Source organism: Lontra canadensis, unplaced genomic scaffold, assembly GCF_010015895.1.
Source record: "Lontra canadensis isolate GAN:19392208 unplaced genomic scaffold, GSC_riverotter_1.0 scaffold8, whole genome shotgun sequence".
In the NCBI taxonomy this organism is placed as follows: Eukaryota; Metazoa; Chordata; class Mammalia; order Carnivora; family Mustelidae; genus Lontra; species Lontra canadensis.
The window spans coordinates 1223469-1247059 of NW_022631002.1; the positions used below are offsets into that span (position 1 = coordinate 1223469).

At 64.4% G+C, this 23591-nt stretch overlaps 1 protein-coding gene across 1 annotated transcript in view; it reads right to left on the reverse strand.

Annotated features, from left to right (window-relative positions):
* ZFPM1 (zinc finger protein, FOG family member 1) overlaps window positions 1-23591 on the reverse strand; it is a 63270-nt gene that overhangs the window by 9786 nt on the left and 29893 nt on the right. The window contains exon 4 of the mRNA XM_032853785.1: window positions 5680-5813. Within this exon, the coding sequence (XP_032709676.1) occupies window positions 5680-5813 (134 nt within the window). The remainder of the gene's footprint in view (window positions 1-5679; window positions 5814-23591) is intronic.

The following is a 23591-nucleotide window of genomic DNA, read 5'->3' on the forward strand; positions in this document are numbered from 1 at the left end:
GACGCTGCACGGCCGGGCTCCTGCGGCCTGCCCGAGCGAAGGCTGCGGCGCCGGGGTCCCTGCCTGTCGGGGCGGCGGGTGGGCTGGGAGGATGGGGCTGGGGGTGGAACAGGCCGGGGCATCTGGGGCTGCCTGACTCGGCCTGTGACCTCTCGATGCCGGGGCCCCCCGCCTGAACGGGGGCCGCCTGGGGACACCACCTTCCCTGGCCTCTCTGCACTCGCGTCCTGGGGCTGCGCGACCGCCACCCTGGGGAGGGCCTAACACGGCAGCCCCGCTGTTGGGTCTTCTCTTCCCCCCACCCCCCGTTCCGAGCAGCCCGGTAACAGAAGCCCCTTTCTCTGGCGGCCGAAGGCGTTGGGCCGAAGCAGGCCCTCTTCCTGGCTGACACTGCGCTTCCCGTGGGCAGGGATATGGGGTGCATGGCTGGGAGGGGCTGTCACTCCCCTGCCTGGCCTGTGCTGCCGGCCACCTTCCCTCCAAGGCGCCTCCCGGGTCCCATCCGGGTCCCGCTCACCCTGGACAGGCCGTGTCCAGGTTCAGGAAGACGCCCCCTTGCCCGCCCAGTCTGCAGGCCCGTGGGGTCGCGCCTGTTCCTCCTGGCCCCAGGACCGCCCCACCCAGCCCCCGAGCTAATGCGCGGCCACTCAAAGTTCCCCAGTGCGACTGAGATCACTCCTTGTTTCCCCCAACAAGGAGGTCAGTGTCTGGACTCTGTCTGCTGATAACCATCGGAAACTCTATCTCTGCCCCATCCTCTGTGACTTTATCGGGGCTGTTCCCAAACCTTGCTGGCCACCTCATAAAGCAGCATCACGGGGGAAAGGGAGGCAGAAAGGCGGGAGGGGGTGGCCCAGCCCGGCGAGCCACAGTGCCCTGCAGAAGGCCAGTGGGGCTGCCCAGGCCTCCCCCGGGCCACTGTGGGGCACGCTCATGCGAGGTCAGGGCTGGGGCAGGCCCAGTCTGGGCTCTGATGGGGCCCTGCTCGCCCTCCCAGAGGCAACTGCCTTTCTGTCCTTGGCTCCTCCTCTCCCCCAGACTCTGCGGAGAACCTACTATTTCACAGGTCAGGACTGAAGCGCACAGAGTTGTGTGATGCCCGGGGCTGCAGGCGGTGGCTGTGTGCGTGGGACTAGAAATGGGGTCTGCGTGGTCTTGGCTTCCTTCTTTCCACCTACCATCCATCTACTCATCCATGCTTCCCTCCCTCCATCTACCCTCCACTCACCCCTCCACCACCCATCTATCCGTCCGTCCGTCTGTCCGTCCACCTACCCACATATTGATCCATCCCTCCATCCCTCCCTCCCACTGTCCATCCACTCACCCCTCCACCCACCTGCCCGTCCCTTTCCGCCCCCACCCATCCACCTGTTCTCTGGTCGAACAGTCCCCCAGAGCCTGGTATGTGCCTGGTGTGGGGGCACCAGGAGAACATGCCATCCCGATCTCCCAGGCTGACGAGAAACCACAAACGAAGGCTGGAAGCAGAACATGCTAGAGACACAGGCTGAGATGAGCATGCGGTGTGATGGGGTGGGGTGGGGGCCGTGTGGACGGCTCCTTGTGGCCGCCAGCCCTCTTCCTCGGGTGGCCCTCGGGCTCAGGGAGGGAGCCAGCTGTGAGGGCGGGTCTGGTGCCCATGGCGGTCCTGGCCGCAGGAGACACATCTCCCACCCACCGCTCAGCTCAGGTCTTCCCCGTGCGGCGGGGGGTGTCCCGTGGTCCCTGAGACCAGGCGGTTCCTCCTCCTGGGCCTCCAGGAGGCCAGTCTGAGTCGACCCTTTGCGCCCACAGCCTCTCCCAGACCCTCTCCTCCAGCTGTAGGCAGAGAGGCTGAGGCGTGGGGGGAGGGAGTCAGGGACCCAGAAAGCCAGCGGCAGGCCGTCTGCCTCCGAGCACCCCGCACCGCCCTCCTCGCCGCCCTGGCAGAGAGGCAGAGGTCCTGTGAGGAGGCTGGACTCTGCTGGGCAGTGCCCCCCGGTGCCCAGCCTCAGGGCTTCCTGCACGAGGGCTGCTCAGAGCTGGTGGGGCCCCTAGCACCCCGGCGCCACTAGCATCTCCAGCTGCCGGATGGGCGAGGCCCACCTGAGGGCCCTCTGTGCCGATCCCTGCGTGAGGATGTGGCGCGGCACGGCCCAGCCGGGCTCGTTCGAACCACTCTGGAAGGGCCTTCTCCCCAGTGGACCTGCTGCCCCCCTGCACCCACGACCCCTGCTGCCAGCTCTCAGTGATGTCACGGTGGCCTCATGGCTACAGTGGGTAAGCCCTGGGGGGACTACTGGACAGACAGATGGGTCAAGCCACTGTGGGCCAGACTCAGTGTGAGAGTTTGCTCATTCATTCATTTGCTCCTTTGCTCGTTAATTTTTCCACCCATCCATCCACGCGTCCATCTGCCCGTCTGTCCCTCCATCCACCTGTCCATCCATCTATCCCCCCATCCACCCATCTCTCCATCTGTCCATCCACCTGTCCATCTGTCCATTTGTCCATCCATCTGTCCATCCACTTGTCCATCCATCCGTCCATCCCTTCCTCCACCTGTCTGTCCATCCGTCTGTCTGTTTATCCGTCCATCCATCTACCCATCCATCCACCCAACTATTCTGAACATTTTTGGGGTACGTGACTGCAAATCTCAGAGTTGGCTGGATTTCTGAACCCTGGGAAGTGGAAGCCACAGCTCGACCAGGGAGGGACCTGCCCAAGGTCACAGAGCAAGCTGGTGGACGACTTACTCTGGACCTGACCCCTGCTAGGCTCTGTGCACTCGCTCTGTGTACTTCTGGGGTTCCCACCCCAAAGTCTCGTGTGTGTGTGTGTGGGGTCGGGGGGACAGTGAGGGGAGCCACCCCCGTCCCGCTCCCATCGGCAGGTAGCTCCGGGGCTAAGGAAGTCAGCGAGGAAGGGCCGCCCCACCGTCGGAGCCCCTCTCCGAACGGCTACGACACACCGCCTGGCGGCTGGTAGGACGATCTGGGCTGGGAGGAGCGCGGGGGAGAGAACTGGGACCCATCAGCTGAGCTCGATAGGGGCTCGCTGAAATGTTAGCAAAAATATTTAGACAATAAATGAAGTATCGGAAAGGCGCGCGTATCTTTAAGAAATCAATCATCGTGTACGGTGTGTCTGGACACTTGGCGCCAACGCGCAGATAGCGCCTGCTGGGGAGATAAGGGTTAATCAAGGATTTAATTCTGCGGGAGATAAAGCTGCAGGGACGAGCAGACGAGGCTCCTTCCTCCCTCAGCTCCTCGGCCAGAGCCTCAAAGGCCACTGGCTTCCCTGGCGCTGGTCCCTCACTCCCCGTGGACATTATCTCCCTGCCTGGAGAGCGTCTCCAACCTTTGCCAAGTCCCCCCAGGCTGACCCGCACCCCAGGCCCAAGGAGGACAAAGCCCTCAGAGAGGAGGGCGGGGTGGGGACATGGCCAAGACCCTGAGGCCGGGTCAGCCCTGTCCTTACACAGCCTGCAGAGGTCTCAGCGTGGAATCCCCGTCTGCTACTTGATTCTGACACCGTTACCGAGTCACTCAACCTACTGGAGACTCAGCTTCCTCCTCTGTGTGGTGGGGAGTACGCGGACACGGCGCGGGCAGAGAAGACTGGGGCCATGCGTGAGGAGGGCACACTCGGTGTGTGCAGGGAGTGACACCTGCCTGTCCCGGAGGGACGGACGGTCTCCAGAGTGGGGAGCAGGGGAGAGGGGCAGGCCACACACAGGCTCACCCCTTTATCTCATCAGTGCTTCCGAGAACTCAGACGGGGAGCTCTCAGCCTACACACTCCTCCTCCTAGCCGTGGACTGCCCCTCAACAGCCCACCCTCTGAAAAGTCCACTCCTGCTTACATGCCTCCAGTGATGGGGAGCTCACTGCTTCAAGAGACTGCTCGGAACACCAGAGTCTCCGTTCTCTCTGCGGAGCCAAAGTCTGCCTTGTGGTTGCCACTGACTTTTCCCTGCTTGGGCCATGGGACAGGAGGGCCAGCTGTCCTGTGCGCTGGTGGTAAGCACCGTGCAGGCACCATCTCATCTACCTGCCCTGGGAGGCGGGCATGCCACCAGCTGCCCCACTTTCCAGACTCTGCCACCCTGTCCTCTGCAGGGACATTGGAGGGTCTGCAGGCTCCAGCCCCACGGACCCTTCAGGGCCCCCTTGTGTCCCCACTGCAGCCTCACAGGCTCAGGAGCAGAAGCTCAAGGAGCTCAGGACCCTGCCTGGGAGCAGAACAGCCACGGGGAGGAGGTGATGGGCTCCGGACCCTGTGCCGCGGGGCCGGCCTGCTCCCTACTGCCAGCCCCCTACTGCACGGCCGAGGCCAGCACGCGTTCCCCCGCCCAGGTGCTCCGCCATGATGGGCGGCGTGGGTGGCCCCGGGGGGCCCCGGCCAGGCTGCATGTCTAGATCCTGGGAGACCACCTGGATCTCTGGAGCCAGGCCCCAGCCCAGAGACTCCGACGCACGTGGGCACTATAGACAGTGGTCCGAGGGCCTGCAGCTGGGCACCCCCCGGGCAGCTCCCCACCAGCCCCACGGATACCGCTGCAGGCCGAGTCCCCGCACCCTGGTTTCTGCAGCTGAGAAGCGGGGCTTCTGTTGGACTGCCGCTGGATGGAGCTGCTCGGGCAGCACCCAGTCTCTCTGCATGGGGGAACCCCGCCCTGCAGCCCTGCCACTGCCCGAAACCACACGGAGGCTGACCAGAGGTCCACATCTGGGGTCTGAGGACCAGGAGGCCTGGCACTGAGGGGCACCCACCAGCCAGGGTGCACCTGGGTCAAGTCGCACCTGAATGCGACATCGGGAATCAGAAAGGGCCCAGGCTGTGGCTGCCCGTCTGGGGCGCCTGAGCCCGGGCTTGAGGGGACCCACCCAGGGGGCCTCCTGGTCTTTCAAGCGAGGGGCAGCAGGGCGAGGAGAGGTTTCTGGAATACGCGTCACGGTCTAGCCCCTCCTGGTTCTGGTTCTACTGCACACTATGCATTTGGCCATTGTTTCCCAGACACTAGTGCCCTGTCTTCACCAGAGTGCATTTTAGAAGGAGCTTTTTTTGTACCCGTGCGAGAGGACGCAGACCGACTTCCCCAAGAAAGCACTAACCCCGAAGTGAGTCACCCTCTTGCGGTGGCGATTGGTGGGAGGGCGCTGCCCGGGTGGGCTTCTTAGTGACACAAACAGGTCATAAGTGCTGAGGACGTGAAGACCCTGGGGCACCAGAAGGACCCCCAGGGATGAACTGAACCTCAGCGTCTCTGCTGCTGTGGTCCCCAAGCTCCCGGAAAACCACCTCACTTGTCCCTGCCCACAAAGGCCAGGTCCAGCCCCACACTGGGCTCCTTGTCGCCTCCCTACTCCAAACACGCGTCTCTTTTCTCTGTCTTGCCAACTTCTACTCATTCATTAAGGGCCTCCTCCAAGAAGCCCTTCCTGTGTCACCTCCTCCAGGAAGCCTTCCTTGTGCTCCCAAGCAGTCAACTCCTTCCTACCCTCCCAGTCCCAACACCTCAGGCTCACATTCCCCGGTGCAGTGTGCGCAGAGGGGCAGGTGCTCCGGGGCCAGAGTGTAACCAGGGCTGGGCTCTCAGAGCTGAGGGGTTCTGTGCCCCTGGCCGGCCTCTGCCCAGGCTGCTGTCCTGCAGCCGGAGGGTGGGTGGCTGGGGTTGGGGCTCCTTACCGGCTCCAGCTGCCCGGGCGACGAGACCTTGCTGTGCACATTCCCACGGAAGGGGCCCCAGGACAGGCCCTCGGCGAGGCTGTGCCGAGCCCTCACGCAGCTCTGCCCATCCTTCCACAGTAGCTCCAGCTCGTCTGTGGAGAGAAGCAGCGGGGAGTGAGGCGTGCCTGCCGCAGTGACCACCCAGCCCCGCCGCTGGCCCGGCGCACTCCAGCTCTGCAGCCCCAAGCCCACCGGGAGCAACTGCCACGACTGGGGCACCCCAGGGGGCCTGTGGTCCTGGGAGCCGGGCTGACCCCTGCAGCAAGCCCTTGTCTGGGGGCCGCAGGGGACGGGACGGGGTGCCCGCAGCCGGATCTGAGCCCGGGGGGACCACGGCTGCTCTGTTAGGACATGTGTCTCCTGCAGCACACGGGGGGCGCACAGTGGAGGGTGCCAACATCGGGGAGGCTGGCCTCTTGGTCCCCCCTCCGCACAGTCCTCCCAGCCCCTCCCCACTGGCTTGAGGCCCCCCCCCCGCCCAGACCCACAGAGCAAGCCTGTGACGGCAGCTGGGAAAATGCTTCCCCGAGACTTCCTGCCTCCTCGGGCTGCGCGAGGACTGAATGTGTCAACCCACCAACATGCTTAGCGGCTCGCAGAGCAGAAACCAAGTCAAAGAGCCACGCACCACCCCAAGGCCCTGGGCAAAGCCAGAGTCTGCCCCTGGGGGGCGCTGGTGTTGGCTCCGTTCACTCCCTGCAGATGGGCAGGGACGGGGACCCCAGAATGCTGCTGCTGGGACCACCACTCACTTTCTAGAAAGGCCTGGGCCCTGAGTCTTGCTGCCTCACTGCAAGGCCTCTCCTTGATAAGGATCTGAGACGCTTGGGGGCTGTGGCCGCCTGTGCCATGCAGGGAGGGGGCTGCAAACCCTCCAGGCACCAAAAGCTCCTGTGGCCCAGCAGGGCCCCGGGGCACGGGTAGGAGGGCCAACACAGGGCATGGCTGCATTTCTACAGACAGACAGGCCTCTGCTGTGCGTCCCTGAGACCGTCATTCTCCCCAGGGTGGGACTTGGGGTGGGACAGGGTCTGGAGTCAGGCTCCTGGGTTCAGCTAGCCTCCCCGCATGGTCCACAGGACCATCTACGGGGGCTGGACGCTGGCGCCTAGAAGATCCATCTGCCTAGAACTCGTGAACGCGCCCTTATTTGGAAAAAGGGTCTTTGTAGACGTAATCAAGTTAGGAGGCTGAGAGAAGATCCTCCTGGATTAGTTGATGGGACCCTAAACTCAGTGACAGACGTCCCTACAAGAGACCCAGAAGACATGGAGAAGTCAGAGACCAGAGTGACGGGGTCAGGAGGAAGCCGGACCCTAGGCCCTGGAGCTGGGGGAGGCAGGAAGGACCCTCCTCCCCCAAGGCCCCGGGAGCCTCCAGAGGGACACGGCCCTGGCCCAGCCCTGGGAGGGAATAGATTTTTGAGGTGTGAGGGCCCCAAGGTTGTGTGCGTTTGTTGAGGCAGGCCTGGGGATTCTCTGCACTGCCTAAGCCTCTGTGTCCTCCTGGGATGAGGGGACAGGCAGTCGCGCCCTCAGAGGTCAGTCCCTTCCTTGATCCCACACCCTCTGCCCAGGAAGGCTGGGCTACCTTGTACTTCGGGTGCCACCCGGGCTGCCTGGGCCCACGGAGGCCTCACGTGGCCTGGCCTGGTCCCCAAGCAAGCGCTGTGGCGGCGGCCCCACTTCCTGGAGCCCCGATCGGGCAGGCTGTGGCCTTAATGGGCCCGATTATCAGATAACTGCCGGCCTAATGGCAGAGATAAGGTGTAAATATGCCAGGAGGCCCAGCTAAAACGTTCTAACTGGGTCCTTGTCTTCCCTGGGGCAGATAAGATGGCAGGGACCAGAATGAGGCTGGGGAGGCCCGCGCCCCATTATCAGCCCCCTGGAGAAGGGGGCAGAGACTGGCTCTGTCACTTTGCAGCTCACCCACCAGGGTCCACGTCCCTTGCCAGTCCACCCAGGACACCTGGGCCCCAGCCCAGGGCATTGCCCACCGGCCACCCCTCCCTCAGGGACTGGAGTGTGACCCAGCTGGCACAGTCACCCACCCCTACTCCAACCAATTAAGTCCGCCTTCTCCTTACGCCCCTTACAGGTGAGGACTGAGGCCCCAAGAGGTCACGCAGCTGGAAGGGGCTGGCAGGATCTGAACCCGGGCCCCCGGGCTCTAGACGCTGAACCAGGGCCCTGGGTGTATGTGGGTCTCTGGTTCCCTACTTGGCTGGCCCTCGGAGGACCAGCATATGTGAAGGAGGGGATGAGGAGGGGAAGGCTGCCTAGAGGCAAGCTTGCTGGGGACTCATTTGTCCGTCCACCCGTCTGTCAGGCTGTCCGAGACTGGTGGGGAGCCCACGATGGGCTGAGCCTGTGTGCCGCAGCCCCACTCCCCAGCTGCTGGCGGGGGGTCACGGGGGAACCGTCCAGCGCCCTCATGCTGTGGCCAGCTCCTCTGCAGGCACCCAGAAACCTCAAAGCAACCAGGGGGTGGCTTGCCCTTGGACCTTTGAGCAGGGCTGGCCGTACGCCTCTCTGGACGGCATTTCACCTGCCGGGTCCACATGAGACAGGGACAGTGACCGGGAGCCCCTCCATTCCCACCTCATTCTCCATCAGTGTCCAGATGTCCTGGAAGGAGCCCATTCCTGGCCTCGTTGGGCATGGAGCCCCCATCAGGAGATGAAACCTTCCACCTGAGGCAGGGGGCCCACCTTCCTGTGGGAGGAGCCACTGAGAATCCAGCGTGTGGGGGGCTGGCCCGGGGGTCCCTGAGGGCGGAGGAGAAGTGGGGGGGCAGCCCCGGGCTTCCCAGGTTTTCTGTCTTGAGGCCCTGGCCTCATGCTGATGGAGGGAAGGAGCCAAGCCAGTGAGCCTCCCCACACCCCTGTGGGCGCCCACAGCCAACAGCCCTGCTCCCTAATCGGAACCCCAGGGCTGGCCAGCCGAGCCTCCCAGATAACAGCGTGGCTGGCGCTTCCCATGGCGGCCACTCCATCTTCTGGGTATCGTGCCCTGCCAGAGGGAGGGCTGGTTCCCGATAAAGGCTGCCATTCTGCAGGCCTCCGGGCAGAGCCCGGCACTCAGGCCTGGTGGGGGGCTGCTCGAGGGAGAGGGGAGGCGGCCAGGGAGCCGAGGAACTTGGGCTGGGATAGGGCCATGCTCACCACAAAAACCCACCTTTCTGCTTCAGGGAGGCGGGTTCTGAGGGGCTGTGCATTAGGAAGGGTAGCCCCTTGGGTGCATGAAGGGCGATGGTAGGTACTTGGCTGGGTGAGGGGAACATGGCTGGATCTCAGCCCCAGCTCACCCAGAGCCCTTGTCACAGTGTACAACCCAGGCAACTGTACATGGTGGCCCTGGCAACATTCAACATCCACCTACTCAGATAACCTATTTCTAGCAAACAGTTCCTGTCCAACCTCTTGCGTAGTGGGAAGATGGTCAGGCAGTATTTGAGTCCAGTTAGCACCTACCAGAGACCCTCTCATACCCAGAAGCAAAACTGCATCAGGAAAGTGGGGGTGGGTGGGGCCACCGGGGCCACCCACTCCCGGCGGGCTGGGAACCTCAAGAGGGTTCAGCTCAAGGCCAAGAATGACTAAAAGTGTAGTGAGTGAGGGCGAGGGGTGAAGGGGTGGGAGACGCAGAGCTGGCGGTGGGGGGTGGGGGTACTGACAGGCAGGAAGACCGTTTCAAACAGCCTCTAATAGCCAGCGGACCCGTGGTGGCCGGAGGGCCGGCTCCCAACCACACAGAAGCCTGGGGCCATGAGCACCCTAGCCACACTGCAGGCTCTCTGGACTCGGGGCTCAGTGCTCACTCAGTCCCAAAGCCCCGCACGGGCACCTGGCACAGGCACGAGGGAGACACGGCCTCTGTCCTCTGCATCACCTAGGAGACCTGTGGAGTAGCAGCCAGGAGGGTGGGCCAGCTGGGGTGGGCTTCCAGATGGAGGTGTCCTTCTCCCTGACACCCTCCTGTGGTTCCTGTCTGCTCTCTTTTCCCAACTCGGGGCTGGTCCTGGCCTCCGTCCCCACAGGGTGTCACAGGGGTGATGCCATGTGCCCCGAGAACACATGATCCCGACATGATTCCCAGCCCCTACGTATCAAGCCTTAAGCCTCTCTCTCGCAGAGCCACACTGAAGCTCTTCTCCCAGTGTACAGAGGGGGAAACCCAGGCTCGGAGGGGTTAAGCCACCGGCCTAAGACCCGCAACGGAGAGGTGAGACGTGAGCCCCAGCCCCAGCCACGCTCACGGCCAGGTCCCTGACACCCTTTTTGGGGCTGATGCAGAAGGCAGCAGAAAGACGGGGACGCCCCTGGAGGGGAGGTGGGCGCATGGGGCAGGCTGACGACTCCTGCTCTGTCCTCAGTCTCCCCTCTGTCCTGGTCTCCTTCTCCTCTGTCCAGGCCCCCATGGAGGTCAGGCTATCACTACAGATGCCACATCAGGACCAAGACTAATTTATGCCGGCAAACAACCTCACACACGTTATTTCCAGAACAAACACGTTGCGCAGGATTCAGTTTTGCCCCTAAGCATCTGTGATGAGCCGAGGCCAGGATTCAGGCCTGCATATTTATAGGATTTAAAAGTCAGTTTAGGTGGGGCGCCTGGGTGGCTCAGTGGGTTAAAGCCGCTACCTTCGGCTAAGGTCATGATCTCGGGGCCCTCGGATCGAGCCCCGCATCAGGCTCTCTGCTCAGCAGGGAGCCTGCTCCTCTCTCTCTGCCGGCCTCTCTGCCTGCTTGTGATCTTTCTCTGTCAAATAAATACAAAATCTTAAAAAAGTAGTCAGCCAGAGCCCTCTGGCAACACCCCAGAGGAGGTAGGGACGAGTGCTGCCACTTCTGGGGCCCTGATGGAGGGGGTAGCCGGGTAAGAGACCTGGGGTCTGGAATCAGCAGGCCGGGACTAGGTCCCGCCTCTGCCCAGCACCTGCTGGACTCAGTTTACCTGCTGGGCCAGTAGCGGTGAGGGTAAAGGCGAGCGTGTTCGTCTGGGAGGCCAGCACGGCTCTCCCTCCCTGGGCCGTCCCGGGTCGTGGGGCCCAGCCCAGGGTGGCCCTTGAGCCAAGGCCCCTGGCCAGCTCTGCCTCACGCCCGGCAGAACCCTTGGGGCCACAGTGTGCACAGTGAGCCCGCCAGTCTGCAGAGGCAGCCTGGAGAGCTTGGGGTCCCACGGCAAGGATGCAGTCACCGCCACAATGGTCAGGTCTGGGGCTCCGATCCTGAGCCTGCCGGGCCTCGGTCCCCCGCCCTCACCCCCACGGCTGTCTTGTGGCTCTGACTGGGGGACGCCCTGGGTTCTGCAGGAGCGTCTGAGCTTGGGGCGGGCTCTGCAGCTGGCAGGTGCGCCGCTCCTTCTAGGGCCGGGCGGCACTTGCGCTAACGGTGGATAGTCTCCAGAGCAGACAGCAGGTCCACAGGCCCCGCAGCCCGCGGCCTGTGCGGGCGCTCTGGGGTCCCAGGGTCACCGCCAGCCCTCACTCATCTAACCGGCCCATCGCCTGGCCCCACCCTGTGGCTCCCATGGGCCAGCTGGCCCCCGCCTTGTCGGGAGCGGCCCTATCTCAAGGATCATGCTGTTTGCCTTTGATAAAAAGTCACAAAAAAGGGGGGGGAGGGGAAAAGAGGGAGAGGGAGAGGAAGAAAGCCCTAGACCGAGCCAGCCCCACCCTGTGGCGTTCTAGAAGTCTCCGTGGCACTCACCCAGAGTGGGTAAGGCTAGGAGGCTGTGTGTGTTTCCAAATGTCCTTCATGAGCACGGAATTGAGGCCCAGAGAGGGTGAACCACTCTCTCGAGGTCAGAGGACACAGCATGACCAGCAGGGGTGAGGGGGCGGCGTGGGGGTCACCGGCTGTCCCACAGTGAGGGGCCAGGCAGACCCTTCCCTCATGTGCTCGGCCACTCCCCCTGCAGGTGCAGACCCCACTGGGCCCGGCCAGCAGTATAAGCCCCGTGTTCCTGAGGGTGGCATGACTTGACCAAGGTCACTGGCTGTCAAGTCCAGCCCTTTCCCTGCCCCCAACATGGTCCTCCTGACTGGGGAAGCCATGAGCTTGGTGGCAGGCGAGGTCCTAGAAGGACAGAGAGACGCCACTGCTGTCTAAGGTCTGCCGGTCCTTCTGGGACTGTGCTGCCTAGAGGAGGGGGTGGACGACAGATCCCTGTGAGCCCAGTCGTTGGGGAGGACGCAGGGTCTGTGCCACCCTGGGAGCTCTTGAACCCTGGCTTGTGTCCCAGGACACACATCTCCCAGATGCATGGGCCACTTCCCTCCATGTGTTGGCTTTCTGCTGATATGACATAGGAGAGAACAGCCCCCGTGTCTCAGATCAGCGCAAGGTGAGGGGACGCAACGGAGTGGGGGCAGGAAGGACGGGACACATGGCGGGTGCATGGTGAGCGTCCTGCCAGGCCACGGCGGTCCCCACGGGACGCTGGCCGGACTCTCAACCACTCTGGGCCCGGGGCGTCCTGCTCCTAGAACAGACCACACCAGAGCCCACTCTTGGAGGTAAGGGGGCTTCCTGCGGGCTCAAGTACATACAGCACCACGGGACCCCATTCTTTCCCCCCGAGTCCTCGGCGCTAGGCCACAGCGGCCGCTGCCTCCAGCTGTGCACCTGGGTCCCACTGGCCTTGGCCGGAGGGGAGATTTGGACCCACACATGGCGGGCAGAGACCGGTCACATGGATACAGCCAAGGGGGGCCACCTCCTGGACAGTCACCCTGAGGTGCGCGGAGAACCCAGCCAGGTGGGTGGGCACCCCTGAAGCTTGGGAACGGCAGGCCTCTGGCCAGGGAGCCTGCCGGTGGGGACGGGAGTGCTGATTCTGCGCGGGCGCCGCCCTCCCAGGGTCTGGCTGGAGGGGACGGCAAGTTCCCATCAGCTTTTGGGAATATCTTCACCTGCTGGGCCCATCCTGTTGGTGCCCGTTTTTGCTTCCTGTGCAGACGGGGCAGCAAGGCCAGAGCAGGGAGCCTGGGGACAGGCTGAGCGGGAGTCCCTTACACTGGGCATGAGGAAGGCATGGGGCCGTGTGCTGGTGGGTCGGCAAGGTCCAAGTGCAGGGGGCAGGAAGGGGCTGTCAGTGGCTGCATGGGAGGCCTGACCTGCCGCTGCCTCTCCCATGGGGTGACCTCCCCAGGCCTGGGGCAGTGGCAAGACTCCCACCGGGGAGCCGACAGGCCCGGGGGAGGTCCTGCTATCTCAGACTACCTCGCAGGGCAGCAGGAGTACAAGGATGCCCACACAGCCTGGGCCCCCAGCCAGCCAGCACGTCCCCTGGACCAAGCCACACCTGAAGGCCACATCAGGAGAAAATGGGCAGAGCCTGATCCCAGCCCTCCCTATCACCACCAGGAGCCACAGCCTCTTTGGGCAGAGCCCGCCCCATCTCAGGCCCCAGGCTCCCCTCTGTGAATAGTGGGGATGAAGGGTTGCAGGGACATGGCTGAAAGAGCTTTTTGGCAAAAACGGTGGGGTCCATCTCCTGTGCTCTCTGCCAGTTGAGAGAAGCGAGGCTTGGAAAAGTTGAGGGATTGTCTGAGGTCCCAGAGCCCAGGTGGTTGTGATGCCTACTCAAGCAGCACGTCCTCACCCCCATGAATCTGGCCCGTCGAGTGGGCGGGGCAGGATAGGATCCCGACGCCCAGGTTGTGCGCAGGCAGCGAGCCCACGGTACCTGCTGTGGCCACGAGAGAGGGAGTCACGGGACAGGTGCCACCCCAGGGGCAGGGGGACACGGACACACGTGCGGTCACCAGCTCAAGGGCCAAGTCCCTTGAGGTCTCAGGGCTTGAGCACCTGCCTCTCAGGAACCTGGGGTGAGGGTTTCCACCCTGCCTCTGGCCCGGGCAACCCCCCAGAGCTCCGCTGGGAGGCCCAGACCCCGTGACCCGAGGACACATAAAAACGAGGACCACCGGCCGTCATCTTTGAGAAACTGTACTCACCCACAATCTGGGACTTCCAACCCCGTGCCATGGCAGAGGCAGGCTCACCGTCCTGCAGCGTGAGGCCCCAGAGTGGGAAGGGCTCTCTGGGACAAGAGGTGCTCAAAGGGCTTCAAGCCCAGGACCTTCCTTCTTAAGTAGCTGGGCTTAGGCTAGAGTGGGTGGGTCTCAGAGCTCAGACCCTGCGACCCAGGGAGCGACTCCATGGGGATGCGGCCTACCCGCCAGGAGCCCCCAGCAGCCTGCCCAGGGTGTGCTGTCCACTGGACATGGGCCTCGGCCGCATGTGCCCCCCGGGCGTGGTGCCACGTGCTCTAACCTCCCTTCTGCCACCAGGTGCTGCTGCCCATAGTTCTGTCACGCCGGGCTGGCCTGAGCCTGGGTGGAGCTGACAAGGCGTGCCACATTCCTGGAAACCAGCTGCAGGGGTGGCTGGTAGGGCCGCAAGGAGGCTGGCTCTGCTGTAGGCTGGTGGGTGCCAGGCACAGTGCCCACCCCAGGGGATGGCTCTGGGCACCCCGGTTGCGACCTCCGTGTGCCCGTCCCCTCGCGCAGGCAGTGGGGGTGATACCGCTGGCTGTTGGCCTCTCCCTGCCTCCTGCTTCCTTGTACCCTGAGCACCCCTGTCCCCAGTGCTGGGGGCTGGACGCTCACGGTCCATGAACTCAGCCTCTCCGATGGGCTCCCATCCCTCAGGCCAGGGTCACTGACGGCCGTGTCCTGCCGGCCCTGGCGGTGCCTGGGACCCGGGGGCACCTGTGTCTGGAGGAGGGCTACAGAGCCAAAGCTGGACACCCAGAGCAGCCGACAAGCCATGAGCCTGGGCACACGCGTGGGACCCCGGGACCTCCATTCCCACATCCCTGCCTGTGGTGGGGGGGCACCCTTCTACAAGGAGTAGCACCGGGTGTGGGGGGCAGGCCAGGAGGGGCAGGGCTGGGCCTGGGTCACCGGGAGCTGCCCTTGGACCACTGTGGGTCTGCACCACAGGCCGGCAGGGGTTAGAACAAGAGCTGCGGCCCTGGCTCTGTGCTCCGCCCCCCCTGCCCCGCCCCACCCACCAGCTGGTGCCTGGGAACTTCTCTTCCTATCGCTGGAACATCACTGGAAATTATTGATTTTTTTGACACAGAACAACAGCCCATCTTTATCGGGCTGAACCCTGGCCCCAGCTAATGGCGGAGCTGGGGCCTCCTGGGAATCGCCAGCAGTGGGGGTGGGGCTCGTGGGGGCCCTTCACCGCTTGGGGGGCAGCAGCCCTGAGGGCAGGGGGGGCTCTGTGGGGCTGGGATGGAGCAGAGCCATTGGGACCAGGCCACAGGTCGCTGGAGGGGACCCTGTGGGCAGCTAAAAGTCAGGTCTGGGGAGCAGGTTATGGTGGGGGCTGCCTTGAACTCTGATCACCCCGTCTGAATCCCCAACCCAGAGCTTCTTGGGGGTGGGGTTGTGCTCTCAGACACTAGACCCTCCGGAAAAAGCCAAGAACAGCTCACCTGGCAGGAAGAGACACAGGGTGAGAGGTGGGGCCCGAGACCCTTTGGGGGTCCACGTGCCAGGCCCATGATGCCGCCTGGCCCCCCACAGCCCCACGGAGCCCAAGAACACTGCCTTCCTGGCACCTCTGAGTGTGAGAGCCCGTGGTCCCTCCAGCCTTCTTGAAAAGCCAACTGCCGTGGGTCTAGGGGCCTCAGTCTTCCCAGCTGTGAAGTGGGGAGAGGGAGTCCCATCAGCTCCCGGGAGACCCTGAGGCTTGGGAGCTGGGGTGGGGGTCCCTGGCCCTTCCCGGCCCTGCCTTGTCCCGGCGGCAGGCTGGAAGCAGGATGTGTGATAAGGTAAAGAAAATGTCTCCTGTGCAAACAGCCTCTCTGGCTCCTATCGGCCTTCTGGCCCCTGCCCCGCTTTTCCAGGGGCCGACGCCACTGAGGGCCCTTCCTTCCCATCCGGCCTCCAACTCACCACCTCCTGGCCTCTGGCCTGGCCAGCCCACCCTGCTGCTCCCTGTCTGGGCTGGGGTGTGGCCAGGGGTCCAGGCCCAGTCTTCGCTCCGTAAATGGAAGGGCAGGTGCCAAGTGAGTGTCTGGGCAGAAGCCAGGTGGTCGCGAGGGTGGAGGGGTGGCCCTGGGTAGTGACCCCAGCCTGGCAGGTACCCGCCTTCACCTGGGGTGGGGGGCAGCCACGGGCACCGAGGTCACCTGACGTCATGGAGAACAGGACACTGCCAGCACCTAGGGCCCAGTGAGCCCCTTAGGGCTTACAAAGATCCTTCCAGAAATGCCAATGGTCCCCGGGGAACCTGCTGATCCTTTCTGAGCCCGGTGTCTCTCCTCTGCCCCACCCACGGAGGCGGCGCTCTCCCATGGGGGCGGGTGGGAGGCTAGGGCCCCCGGAGAGGCCTGCGCCTACACGCGGTGGTGAACCTGCAGACACCTGCTTTCATGGCACTGAGCCGCCCGGTCCTCAATCCCGCCCCTCCCCCTTCCCTGCCATCGCCGTCGGGGTGGTTCTTCCCCCCCTTCCCAGACCAGACCAAGGTCAGGGAGGACCTGGCCACACAGTGAGGGGGGGTGACAGAGTTGAAGCCCCGGGGTCCAACCACATCCAGTGCTCTGCCTTCATGCCCCTGAGGGGGATGGGGAGCAGTTAAGAACAGGGCTGGGCCCGGGCAGGGAAAGAGCGTGATGGGCGTGGACAGAAAGCCCTTGCCCTCTGCCTGCAGCAGGTCCAGCTCCTTCCCACCTCTCCTCTGCTCAGGAACCCTCAGGCTTCCCCCGGGCCCCAAATCAGGTGCCCTGTGCCGTCTGGGTGGAGCCCACCGCGGGGCGTCTCAGCCATCGGAGCATGCGGCTCGCTCCCCCCTCCAACCCTCACCCCTCGCTCATCGGCCAGGGCAGTGGCACGGGGCCTCTGAGACCCAGCAGGGTCCCAGGCCATCGGGAGAGGGGCTGATCCTGCCCTGGGCCCTGGGCCGGGGTGACTGGGAATTCTGCAGCTCCCTCGGAGGCCCAGGGAGTGGGGCAGGCGGTAGGCAGGTGCGGGGCCTCCAGGGTTTAGCCCCAGATCTGCTATTGCTGTTGTAAGACCCAGGCGAGTGTGTGCAGGGAGAGACAGAGGCGGGCCAAGACCTCGCTTCTCTTAGGATCGTTTTTCCCTCTTCTAGAGATTTTAGAGGTCAGCAAAATAAATAATGGAGTAAGGAAGTAAGTGGTGTCCTGTCAGGAGCACAGGACGGGCCGATGCCCGTCCACGCAGAGGGGACTCTGCAGGGATGAACTCCCAGGAGCCGAACGGCTGAGTCCAGGCGGCGCACGGGGGCAGCTGTGAGGGCTGGCCGGGTGGGGGCAGACCCAGGTTTGGGAAGCCAAGGCCTGCGGCCCCCGCGGCCCCCCGAGCACCTGCCGAGGCCTCGGCCGGGACCCGGGGGGCGGGGCGGAGCAGGCGCGGCGCGGAGGCGGCAGTCTTCTGTTGTGGGGGCAAAGGCGGGTCCTGGGCCAGGGTCGGGGGGTCCCTGCGACGACACACAAAAGCCCCTGCGATAGCATCACGCCGCATCTCAGGCCCAGCGCGGCCCTTTCGGGCAGGATATGACCAGCCCTCGAGCCAGTGGCGGCCCCTTTGTCCCATCTCCAGGGACCGATCTTATCGGCCACGTCCACCGCCGCCCGTAATGGAAAAACACGGTGAGGAAATCAAAAGTTACGCACAGAGATAGAGAAATAATAAATAAATAAATAAATAAAGAGCGACCCACGCTGGCAGCAGGTGGGGGGGGTCTCGGCAGACCGAGTGTCAGCCCAAGGGGTGGGCAGGAGGGCTGTGGGTGCTCCCCGTTCCCATCCCGGGTCTGAGACGGCCGCTGCACCGCACCAAGCCTCAGTTTCTCCGTCTGTCAGGTGGGTGTGACCGAGGAGCCCACTCCCTGGGGCTGGGGCAGATCCTGCGAGACCCTGGCACATCCCAGCAGAGGCCATACGGCCACGGCCACGACCACGGGGAGGGCCCACACCGGGCCCCAGGGGGCCGCTGTGCCCTGCAGCCTTCTGGCTGCCCACCCTGCCCAGGCCCGTCCCTGACCCTCCTCCTGCCTCCAGACAGCTCAGATGCCCTGTCCCCATCCCAGAGGAGCAGCCGAGCCCACAGAAGAGCACAGTGGGCCCGAGGCACCCAGTGAGAGGGGACAGCTGGAGGCCACCTGTGGGCCCCCGCCAGCCAGGGAGAACAGGAGAGGGACAGGGGAGGCAGACAACGACACCGGCAAGGGGAATCCTTCTGGCCGCCAAGACACGGGACCAGTGCTGGTCCCGGGAAGGGAGCCCTGCTGGTTTGTGCGAGAGTGATAGCCAGGGTGGCTGCTGTGGCGGGAACAGCCCCGTCATCCCGGGTGTCTCCTAGGTGCGTGTCTGTGGCCAACTCCCCGTGGAGGCCACAGGCTTGAGCGTGCTGAGCCGACATACCCCAGGCCACATGGCCAGGCCGGGGAGAGTCTGGGTTTGGGCCTAGGAGGAGGACAGGGAGCGAGAGTTCTGGAAGGGGTCCCCCAGGTGTGGACAGGGAGACCCCGACCTACAGCCACTGACATTTGGGAGGGGCTGGCCTGGGTGAGGCAGCCGCTCAGACACAGCCTGGGGCCAGGGGGCGGTCTGGCCTCGGCAGGAAGCCGGGCGGGAGGGCGGAGGAGGAAGCCGGGCTCGATTAGCCTCGGCGGCCGAGATAGGCCACCCCGGCCACAGATAGCCGCTCCCGGAAGGCCGGTGAGGTCAGCGGGCAGCACAGGGCAGGCGGCCAGGCCTGGGCCCCCACCCGCCGTCGGGCAGCCGAAGACTCGGGCCACCGTTCTGTCCACCTGCCCTCCGCCAAGCAGTGTCTATACCTGGGGAGGGGCTGGGGTAGCCCCTGGGGACTGTGTGCGATGGGGGTGGGAGGGGGCCACTCCCCAGGAGGCAGGGTCGTGGGTGGGCTCAGTCCCCACTCAAGTGCCCAGTGAGGCCCTGGGGGTGCCTCAGTTTCCACATCTGTAAAACAGGGAGCACAGCATCTGCCGCCAACTTCCACCGGCTTCCTCTCGGGTCTCCCGCGCACCCCGAGGGGTGAGCCCTGCCCCCAGCCCTCCTTCCCCCTGTAGTCCCACCACAGGGCTTTTGGTGGGCTGAGCTCTATGAGGTGGGTTACCCAGTGCATCTGCAGCCTGCTCCCCGAGCCGTGCGCAGTCTGTGTGCATCCCTGCCAACCCCCCCACCCGCCCGCTCCTCTGTATCCCTGGCTCAGCGTCCGAGCCCCTCACTGCTGTCTCTGCCCCAGGCTGTAGGCCCAGGAGGGCAGTGGCTGAGCTGTCTGTCCAAGCTGTGTCCCCGGGGCGTCTACTACAGGGGCTGGTACACAGCAGGTGCACAACGGACAGAGGCAGCAACCAGTGAGCCAACGGATGGGCTGCGGTGGCAGGACGGCGGTCTCCGGGTCTTGCGAACACCTGCTCCCCTCACAGGTGCCTGGCCCCGGGGTACCTGCGGCCCACATGTCTGCTGAGGGTGCAGATGGAAGACAGAACCAGCCAAGGCCCATCTGGGTGCGGTAAAGAGCCACTAATGTCCGTGAGGGGATGCCCGGGGTCAAGGGGTCAGCAGCCCAGCCATGGGGGAAGCCACAGCCAGCTCTGTGCCTCAAGAGTCCCCACCAGAGAGGGACAGACCGGTCTTACCACAGATGCACCTCTGCACATGGCCTTTCTGGGGTGCGGTGCGTGGCCTGGGCCCCGGCGCCCGCTGGGTAGTGCAAGAGGGGGCTTCCACGGGGGCCAGGCCAGCCACGGAGGACAGGCCACAGGCTCACGCATAGCCCCCACCTCAGCCCTGGCCCAGGGGCCCCCCTGTAGGCCCTGCTCACAGAGGTGGGCAGGCCTGAGCTGTGGTGGTGGATGCAGGCCGAGGGTCCAGCGGTCAGCGTGCCCCCAGGGGCCTGGGCTGGCAGAAGCGGCTGACGGCTGAACTCTGTTTCCAAGACAACCATGTATGCGAGGCAGCCCCCTTGCTCTGAGCCTGCCTCCTCCCACCTCACCCCTGCACGCACCCTGGCTGCAGGGGGCTCTCCCCTCCCCTGTGCCCTCTGCCCGGGGCAGCGGTTCCCCTCCCTCTCGTGGGCTGGGCACCGTGTGGGCTCGGTGAGGCGTCACCCCCCTTTGTTCCTCAGACACATGACCACGTTGCTCCCGTATTACGTGGTCTCTGTCTCCCGGACTCGGACATCGGCTCCCCGGGCGCTGGGACACTGCCGGCCCCAGGCAACATCGAACAGCCATGTGTTTGCGCAGCGAGTCAGCGAGCTCCTTCTCCTACTCCGGGGCCGCGGCCCCACAACACACCTCGAGGGACGGAGGGACCACCCCCTGGGGCCCCCAGCAGGTGCTCAGTAAGCACCTGTGCAGAAGAAAGGTGGGCCGACCACAGGGGACACACAGCACCCTGGCCCCAGGCCGCCCCCATCTCCTGGGGCCTCCGTCTGCTCGGCTGTGAAATGGGGAGGCTCAGGAGGGGCTGAGGGCCGGCGGCGTGGGTCTGGGGGCACGCGTCCCGCAGGGCCCATGCAGCGTGGACTCCCTTCCCGGGGACGCCCGGAAGACGTGGCTCCTGACCCAGCCACTGGGGCTGGTCTCCGGAGCTGCTGACCCCAGGCTGACCCTTGCCATCCGCCATCCCCCCTCACTTGCCCCTCCCCCATCTGTTAATCTAAGACAAACAGGCCTATCGGGCCGCAGTGCCAGGCCCCACGATAACGCAAAATAGCTGAAATGATTTTTCCCACCCACACACACGGAGCTGGTGGGAGGGGACGCACGGCCAGGCCCTATCAGTCCATCTCCCGGGCTGTCCATCAGGACAGGCTGTCCTGCCTCGCAGACCGACTGCCCGCTGCCCGATAACAAACCTTGAGGTTTGCCTCGAAACTCCGGCAATGAGATTAGTCAGCCGAGCACGGCCCAGATAGGCAGCCCGACGCCCTTGCTCTCACCCTGGGGGCCAAGATTCCAGCAGGCTCCCCAGGACCCCCGGGGTGGGGGTGAGGCTCCACAGCTCGAGCAGGAGGCAGCCATCTCCTCCGGCCCCTCACAGCACCATGTTCTCTGGAGGAGTCTTCCGACCCATCCACCGCATGGGTGTGGTGAGCCAAACACCTCACTTAAAGCCCTCCAGTTCCTCATTTTAGAGCCAAGACAGAAGAGCCGTGTATGGTCCCTACACTGAGCCCAGACCATGACCCATCTGTGTCCATCCTAATGCTCCAGTCACACCCGGGTACTCAAACCTCAGGGCCTTTGCACATGCCTGCTCCATGTCTGGACTCCCTTACCCCACTCTAGTCGGTCCTTTAGGCCTTGGCTGGGGAGGTTTCTGCTGACCTACAGTGCCATGAGGACATGGCCAGCCTTCCCGTCTCTGCCTCCAGGGCCTGAGATGGGGTCAAAAAAGGTAACCCCTGATGCCGGCCAGATTTTGTTTTGTAAGCAGTGGTCACCAGGAAAGAGTTCTGGGTTCCAAGGCAGTTGTGGGTAAAAGGGACCCCAGTCCTGGGGCTCTGATCACAAAGCCAGGCCTGGCCACCAAGTGTGAGTCTGACCACCCCTTCCTTCTTCACAGCCACCTGATGTCCCCGGAACCGGTGGGGAGCCACCGTGGGCCTCCCAGGTTCACCTCCCTGCTCCCCACCTGGCAGGTAGCACCTATGGACAGCCTAGCACTCAGCAGCTGGGCACCCACTGCCTCAGCTGGGGTGTCTGGACCTTGGCTCCCAGACTGGTAGATCGAGAGCAGGTTCTCGCCTGCCCCGTGCCAGGCAAGCCGGCAGGGAGGGGACCCCACACCACGAGGCTGGTTGCAGAGGATGCTCCTGGACCGCCCCTCCAGGGTCCCCACAGTTGTTCCCTTCCTCTAGTTCCCTCATGACCCAGCCAGGCAGGCTGGGGGCATGCCAACTGCCATGGGACAGTGGCTCCAATGGGGGCCAGGAGGTGGATGACAGGCCCAAGACCCACACTCAGGATGGGACCCTAGAGGTTCTCTGTCCTAACAGGGCTGGCCTGTGCACCCGACCTGCTTTTCCTAGATGTTAAATGGGGAGACAGGGGGCAGGGGAATGGGATGACGGCAGGAGGGCTGGGGGGGCAGGGAGTAGGGGGCCGACCCCTCACAGGCAGAGAGCTCCTGGCCAGCTGCCCTCCAGACATGCTTTGGGGATTGCAGATTTCAGTTCTCAGACATTTGCATATCAGAATTTTAAGCAGCCAGCCCCTCCAGCAGACAAGGTCATTTTGAAGATGAAAATACTGAGCACCCCCCTTCCTGGCTCCCATCTTTCTCTTCAAAGCCCCCAGCCCAGCATCCCCCTTTCTCCAAGCCCCACAGGGGGGCCTTCCCCATCACGGGTTGTATTCCCCTCTACAGCCAAGGGACCAGGCTCCACCTCTCCCGTGCACCCTGCTCAGGCCCCAGGGCCTCCTGGCCAGGCCTCGATCACACTCCTGAGCCTTCAGACTCTCCACTTGTTAACTTCTCGCCCTGGGAGGCCCATGTGGGGACCTCCCTGTTCGCCAGGATCTCCTCCCTTCCCCACGCACCCCGTGGCTGACTTGCATGGAGGACACGTCCCTGCACGCCAACCCACAAGGGCCAAGAGGGTATTCATGGAACCCCTGGGGTGGACTCTGTCCTGGCTGTCACCTGCCGGAGGTGGGCTGCTGTGCTGCACCTCAGAGGACAGAGGGGACAGTGCTGCCTCAGAGTTGAGTCTCCATTCCCACCTGGCCCCACCGACTCGAGGTGCAGTCGGGGCTTCTCGTACCCAGGCAGGGGAGAGCATCGGGGGGGCGAGCCCACACCACGGAGGGCAGCCTCTCTCTGCCTTGGGGCCACAGTGCCTTTCTGGCCCGACAGTGGCTTCTTCCCACTGACCCCAGTGACACCCCTCTTTCCAGAGGATTGCAGGCTGCCCAGGTGGGCAGAGAACACTGTGGCTGGCCCTCTGCCAGCTGTGGGGATGACCTCTCTACAGGCCCCCCGGGAGGCCACCACTCTTGGATCTCCCCAGCCCCAATGCAGAGATGAGGAAACGGAAGTCCCGAGAGGTCAGGCAAGCAGCCCACAGTCGCTCAGCAAAGCTGGACCCAGTCCTGGCCAGGTGTGCCCGGGGGGCTCTGCTCCTGCCTCTCAGGGCGGCTATAAGGAGCGGCTCCCATGGGACCAGGGACGCTCAGGAGCTAAGCCGCCCACAGAGCTCATAAGTCTTTCACACGAAGACACATCCCTGAGCAGCCCCCCTTGCCCCCAGACTGCTTTTGGAGCTCTGGGGTCAGCAGACATCAGGAAGGGGCAGGAATGGGCCTAGGAGACTGTGGGCCCCTCACGCATCCCGGCCACGCACTCCAGTGTTGAAGATGCCCCTGTGCTGCAGGGGTGTCAAGGCCCTTCTGGGAGGCCGCTCTCCTGCCTGGTGCCTGGGGGAGCCCTGGGGGTGCTCGTGGCCATCTGCTCTGGGCCTCGACCCCCGGAAGGGCAGCCACATTGCACGTGTGTGCTAGGCTGGGGCACAGAGGCCCTGATGCCCGGTCTCTGCTGGGCTGCGGTCACCCTCCCCTGGGCCTCCCTGGGTGGTGGGTACCCCGGGACGAAGGGGGTCACCTAGAGCCCCATGAGCCCTGGTCAGTGGATGGCACCCAGACAGCAGAGGTGGGGGCAAGCACTGGGCGCCGTGCTGGGTGCGTGCTGAGCCCGGGGCTCTGTGCGATGACCAGGGCCCGCCTCGTGCACGCCGGGTGAGCAATGGGGGCTTGGGGCCCTGTGACTCCCCCAAAGCCAGGCAGCGCATGGTGCACTGGGGTCTAAGCTAGCTCTTTCATCCCAGAGGAGAACAGGAGCTGG